Raw genomic sequence first — 6109 nt, forward strand, 5'->3', positions numbered from 1 at the left:
CACTTGTTTAGCCCCAGTGAACACCCCGAGCCTTTATGGTGCCCCAGGAAACACAATCACTCTCTGCGTGCTGCGGCCGTCCTGTGGCACTCGGTGCCCGAAGGACCCCAGCATTGTGAGTGACAACTGGGACCGAGCATCCCGGGAGCTACGCGAGCCCTAAGTCACAGCCACCCCCACCTCAGAACCGCGCCCCCCGTGCACCCCACGTCCCCCATCCCCGCGCTGTCCACGCGCGCCACCACCCGCCCCGTCGGGCCGCTCCCCCCTCCTCCTCCTCCTCCTCCTCCTCCTCCTCCGCCGCCGCCGCCGCCGCCCGGCCCGGCGCCCCGGCGCGGGTGTTTGCTCAGGGCCGGGAGCGCGGCACGCGCCGAGCGCACGCACTTGCAACAACAAACCCGGGAGGGGCGGGGGGAGCGGACCCCGGGGGGGCGGGGGGAGGCGGGGCCGCGCGGCGGGCAGCGCGCGTGCGGCGGGGGCGGCGGAACGGGGGGCGGGGGGGGTTGGGGGTCTATAGGGGGGTGTGGATGTTGGGGGGGTACTTGTCGTGTTCCCCTGCCTGCCCCCACCGCACCCTCCTCCCCCCTAAAGTGCTGAAGGGCGGCGACGCCCCGCGGCCGCGGAGCCGGGGAGCGTGGAAGGCGCAAGGTGCAGAGCGTGCGTGTGTGCGGGGGGGGAGGGCGGGGGGCAGCGCGGGCGTGTGTGTGCCGGAGAGGGGAGAGGGGGGGGGGGCGAGCCCCGTCCGCCCCTTATAAGAGACACAATCCCCGGCCGCCGTTTTGCAAAAGGGGCTTTGCAAAGCAGCCCGCGCACACGCGAGCGCCACGAGCCTCCCCGCCGCCGCCGCCGCCGCCGCTCGGAGGGCGAAGGGAGGGGGGGGGTCCGAGCCGCCCGGCTGCCCGCCCGCCCGCCGCCCTTCGCGGCCGCTCTCCCTTCTCCGTCTTCCGCGCGTGACGAGCGGGAGCCGCCGCTCCTCTCTCTCTCTCTCCCCCTTCCCTCCTCTCTCTCTCTTGCACCTCCGGCGGGGGGCAACGGGGAGCGCCCCCGCCTCGCACGACGCCCCCGCGCCCATGGCCAGCGGCAGCCCCGCCGGGATGGCCAGCGGGCAGCCACCCTTCCTGCAGCCCGCCTGCTTCTTCGCCGCCGCCGTGGCCGCCGCCGCTGCCGCCGGTCCGCCGGGGCCGCCCCCGGGGGCGCCGCCGCCGCCGCTCCCGCAACTGAGCCCGGCGGGCGGGCGGCCGTCTCCCGGCGGGAAGCCCTCCGCGGCGCGGGCCGCAAAGCGGCAGCGCTCGGCCTCGCCGGAGCTGATGCGTTGCAAGAGGCGGCTCAACTTCAGCGGTTTCGGCTACAGCCTCCCGCAGCAGCAGCCCGCCGCCGTAGCGCGGCGCAACGAGCGGGAGCGCAACCGCGTCAAGCTGGTGAACTTGGGCTTCGCCACGCTTCGCGAGCACGTCCCCAACGGCGCGGCCAACAAGAAGATGAGCAAAGTGGAGACGCTGCGCTCCGCCGTCGAGTACATTCGAGCCCTGCAGCAGCTGCTCGACGAGCACGACGCCGTCAGCGCCGCCTTCCAGGCCGGCGTGCTGTCTCCCACCATCTCGCCCGGTTACTCCCACGACATGAACTCCATGGCGGGTTCCCCCGTCTCCTCCTACTCCTCCGACGAGGGTTCCTACGACCCGCTCAGCCCCGAGGAGCAGGAGCTGCTGGACTTCACCAGCTGGTTCTGAGCCGGCCCCGGTAGGTGGGTGCGTGAGGACGGCCGGGGAGGGGGTTCCGGCGCTCCCCGACTGCTCTTTCCCCGTCGGTTCTCTCCCCGGCGCGGCTTTGACCTCCTCTTCTCTTGTCGTTTCAGGACGCTCGCGAAAGGGGAGATAAGCGCCTCTCCCGCAGCCACGCTCACAGAGCACCCCGCCGCCGGCCCACCACCAACTGTTGCGTTTTCCTCTCCCCCGCCGTCGGAGGGCGGTGCGGGCACGGCTCTCGGCGGGCGGCTGCGTCCCCGCGGGGCGGGCGGGGCGGCCACCCTCAGTCCGGAGTCCCGAACCCCTTTCTGTGCCCCGCGGTGGCCCCGAGGAGCCCTTTCCCTGCTGCCTGTCTACTCCGTGCGGCCGCTCCGCGCTTTCTGGACCACGTTTCCCGGTGTTTGTGGAGATGTCGAGATGAAGCTATGCTGTACTCAAAGAACCCCCCCCCTCCTTCCCAACCCGTTCCAGAGTCTCCTTCCGTCTGACCCTTTTTTTTTTTTTATCATAAAATGCTTCCAATTTTTTTTTTTAATTATTTTGGTGAATTTTTTTATTATAAGAAAATCTATTTGTATCCTCCCTGACCAGTTTGGGGATATATTAAGCTATTTTTGTACATAAGAGAGAGAGAGATTTATAGAGGTTTTGTACAAATGGTTTAAAATGTGTATATCTTGATACGTTTTTTAATACACGATGCTTTTACCTCTCAGTGTGTAGACATGCGGTCGGCGTTACTTTCCCGCTGCCATCTCGGTCCGTGCTTTTGTCGAGGCCTTGGACTCCCTCCAGCTGTACTTTAGCACCGACGTGTCTTACTTTATAGAAACTTTGTTAATGTATTAATAACGTTATTAAACTGTGTTCCGAGGGAACGACGTTTATGCAGCTATTGTCCAAACGCAGAAGGGCGGCCGTCTGTTTTTGTATGCTGCCTTTTGGGGGAAAAACAAAAACAAAAACAAGTGATAATACTACAAGTAAGGAAACAACCGGCCCTGCTGGCACTGCCTTTTTCGTATTGCTCTATGACAAGCTCACCAGGCCCTGTATAACCCTGTTTTATACAAACTAGTTTCGTAATAAAACTTTTTTTAATTGAAACGCTCGGCTGCCTGCTGCACATACTTGTGTTTTGCCACTGACAACAGTGAATGTAAGAATGAAATGTTGAAGGATCCTGTGGCAGAGCTGAGCTACCTATGAAGTGTTTGTATCTGATAGATGTATCGTGTATGCCTTTATATAAATATGCAAAGATGGAGCGGTATCACCATTACTTTCTTGCCCTACTGTGCAATCCCAACCCTAAAGGTGATGGATGCTGTGTCACCCTCTGCGTGTCCCTCAAGGGATGGAGCCCCAAAATCAGGTGCTGTGCCCCATCCCTGTGCTGGCCTGGCTGCGTACATAGAGTAGAGGGAGGGGGGAGGAAGGCGGGGTGCAAGGGGAGAAAATAAATAAATACCGTAGTAGGAATGGGTGGCAGCTCTGAGACACCGGGCTTTCTACACTTGTTATTCTGCCCAAACAGCGTGATCTGCGTGTAAAAGTACCCAATTACCAAGATTCAAAAAGAAATTGGACCCCTGCCCCCCCCCCCCCAATCCCCCTCCTCTTTTTCTTCCCCCCCCTCCCCCCCCCTTTTTTTTGGCTGGCCCGCTTGTTGTCAGTGAGCACGGACGTGACCAGAATCCGCCTCCTGCTCCATGCCCGGCTCCAGCAACATTGCACATTCAGTTGGCGTGCACCAAGCCGAGCGGAAAGCAAAGCGCAAAATGCATCTTCCAAAAAGAAAAAAAAAAAAAAAAAAAAAAAAGCCAACAAAGAGCGAAGAGAGCTGCGATGTGTGTGTGTGTATTTGTATGTATTTGAGTGTGTGTGTGTGCAGTGCTATCCGCCCAGCCTCACTGTGTGAAGATGCGTTGCTTTAAAAAGAAGAGGGAAAAACTTTGGTGGAGCACCCCGGGTTCTGTGGCAGGTTGTGTGTTTGTGCACCCTCACGTGTAGATGTGCAGATATGTGCGGACATCTCAATGACGGAGTCATTACGGTTGGAAAAGTCCTCTAAGATCATCCAGTCCAACCTTCCACTTACCACCACTGCTGCCCACTAAACTATATCCCTTAGTACCACATCTACCCTTTCCATAAACACCTCCAGGGATGGTGACTCCACCGCTTCAGTGGGCAGGCTGCTCCAATGTCCAATGTATTGTGACCTCTCCACATTGCCTTCCAAGTGCACTCCCTGCAGCCACACACCCCGAAGTGACCAGTGCCATTTCCCTGGGGGGAGCTTGGGGTTACCCCTCATTGCTCCAATGCAGCACTCCCTGTTTAGGAGTCGATGTTTAGTTATGAAAATAATAACCACTATACACCTCCATCCTTTGCGGCATCTCCCTTTTTATTTACCCACTTTTGCCGGCGTGCAGATAAGGTATGCAAAGAAAGCAGAGCGGGTAATTTATAGCTATGAATATAACATTAGGATAATGTTTCATTCTGTTACAAAGGCGAAATTTCTCTTCCTTGTGTAGACAGGTGTTCTTTTTTGCTCACTTCTGAATAGTAAATATCCAGACTCATTAAACTAAAGGCAAAGTTACGCCGTTGTTCACTACAATGCGTAAGGCCGGCTCTGAAATTCCCCCCCTCGGCCCCCCTCCCGAAAGAAAGAAAGAAAGAAAGAAAGAAAGAAAGAAAGAAAGAAAGAAAGAAAGAAAGAAAGAAAGAAAGAAAGAAAGAAAGAAAGAAAGAAAGAAAACACACACACACAATTTTACTGAAGATAGGGAAAGGGCAAAGCAGGATTGGGGTAAATCTCATTACATCTGCTCTAATCGCTTAGCAACACAAAGCCCTTTTCTTGTATTAGTGCGGAGCGCCTTTCAGCGCTGCCTGACAGACAGTATTCACTTAGCATCGGCAAACTCCATAAATCAGGGACTTCTTTGGGCGCAGGAGAAGTTGTGGAGCTGCTCGGGGCTGGGGGGTGCGGGTTTGAGGGGGGGCTGCAGCGAGGAGAGGGCTGCAGATGGAGCCGGGCCGCGTGTTATACATTGACTGACCTCTGGATGTATTTATCGTCACGCTAGAAATTCTGCCCGTTAACAAATAAACGCTTCTCCCCTCCCCAAATCGGGCCGCTTGCCCTTAGTCCCGCTCCCCAGACTTCCAGGTAGGAGTTGGGGGAGCTCCATCCCCATCCCCACGGCTCTGCATCCCGGAGAGACCCCACTGCCATAGCACTGCGAGCCTTTTTCAAAACTTTGTTATCCTTTTTTTTTCTTTTCTTTTTTCCTTTTTTTCCCCCCTTTTTTCTCCCCTTCCATTCCTTTTTTTTTCTTTTTTTCTCACTTATTTTTACCCCCCTTCCCCCTCCCCCTCCCTTCTTTCCCGCCGCTCAGCTCCTGCCTTTTGAATGCTCTCTCCTGGGGGGGGCCGCCGCGGCGGGCAGGCAGCGGGCAGCGCTGCCCCCGCGCGTGTCACGCCGCAGCCTTTCTGCCGGCGGGGGGGGGAAGCCCGGCAGGCTCGGGGGTGGCGTGCGCCCGCCGCAGGTGCCGCCCGCTCCCGCCCCGCACCACCGCGCAGCCCCGCGTTTCCCCGTCCCGGGGCACACGAGGAGAGCGAGCACCTGCATCTCTCCGGCCATAGGCAACTCCGTCACTTGAGACACGCAGGGTCTTACCGCCCCCCCACCATCGCCCTCCCCCAGCCCCCCGGTCAGTCCCAGCGAGCCGCAACTTCTTGCTCCTCGAGCGGGCTCGCTTTTGGCGTGTCAGCCCGCACAATGCGGGGCTAATTCCTGCTGCAAAAGGCAAGTGGTGAGGAATCAATCGCGGGCTTTATGCGTTCGAAAGAGATGATGGTGTTGGGGTTGGGATTTTTTTTTTCCCCTTTAATTTCACGTTGCCCACCCCAGCCCGATTTTTTTACTGCTCCTTACCCCCATCCTGTTAATAATCCCATGCAGGCGATTGCAGACCGAGTTAAATCTATCATTTGTATGCGCCTGAAGATTAATTTCCCCATGTACCAACTCAACGGCATAGTTATCTCTTGAACAGGGAAAACAGTTTGGCTCCATTGTCGGGTTGCCAAGACCGCCTTTTGAGAAAGGGAGCCCGGCTCGCCTCTGATCAAACTCAAAGGTTAGTTAAAAGACAAAAACAGCTGAAAATCTTCATGAATAATGCTGTTTCCCCGGCCCAGTGTAGTGCAAGCGCACATTTCAATGCCAGAGCATTTTGTTATGCTGCTCGCCTAAGTCAGAATTTCACAGAAAAGGCAGAGAAGAAAAGCTCCAACAATTAGAGGGGGCCTGTCAGAAAACATTAACGCCTTCCTCGCCCAGC

At 57.6% G+C, this 6109-nt stretch overlaps 1 protein-coding gene across 2 annotated transcripts; it reads left to right on the forward strand.

Annotated features, from left to right (window-relative positions):
- The first annotated feature begins 1070 nt into the window (after positions 1-1070).
- ASCL1 (achaete-scute family bHLH transcription factor 1) lies at positions 1071-2709 on the forward strand. Of its 2 annotated transcripts, none has more exons than XM_052668176.1 (2): positions 1071-1744; positions 1856-2709. In XM_052668176.1, the coding sequence occupies exon 1, from the start codon at positions 1071-1073 to the stop codon at positions 1728-1730; it is 660 nt and encodes a 219-aa protein (XP_052524136.1). In that variant the 3' UTR covers positions 1731-1744; positions 1856-2709. The 2 variants fall into 2 exon arrangements, with proteins under 2 accessions (XP_052524136.1, XP_052524135.1); XM_052668175.1 differs by having other exon boundaries at positions 1071-1740.
- Positions 2710-6109: the final 3400 nt, after the last annotated feature.

This window comes from Tympanuchus pallidicinctus, unplaced genomic scaffold, assembly GCF_026119805.1.
Source record: "Tympanuchus pallidicinctus isolate F22 unplaced genomic scaffold, pur_lepc_1.0 scaffold8, whole genome shotgun sequence".
Lineage (NCBI taxonomy): Eukaryota > Metazoa > Chordata > Aves > Galliformes > Phasianidae > Tympanuchus > Tympanuchus pallidicinctus.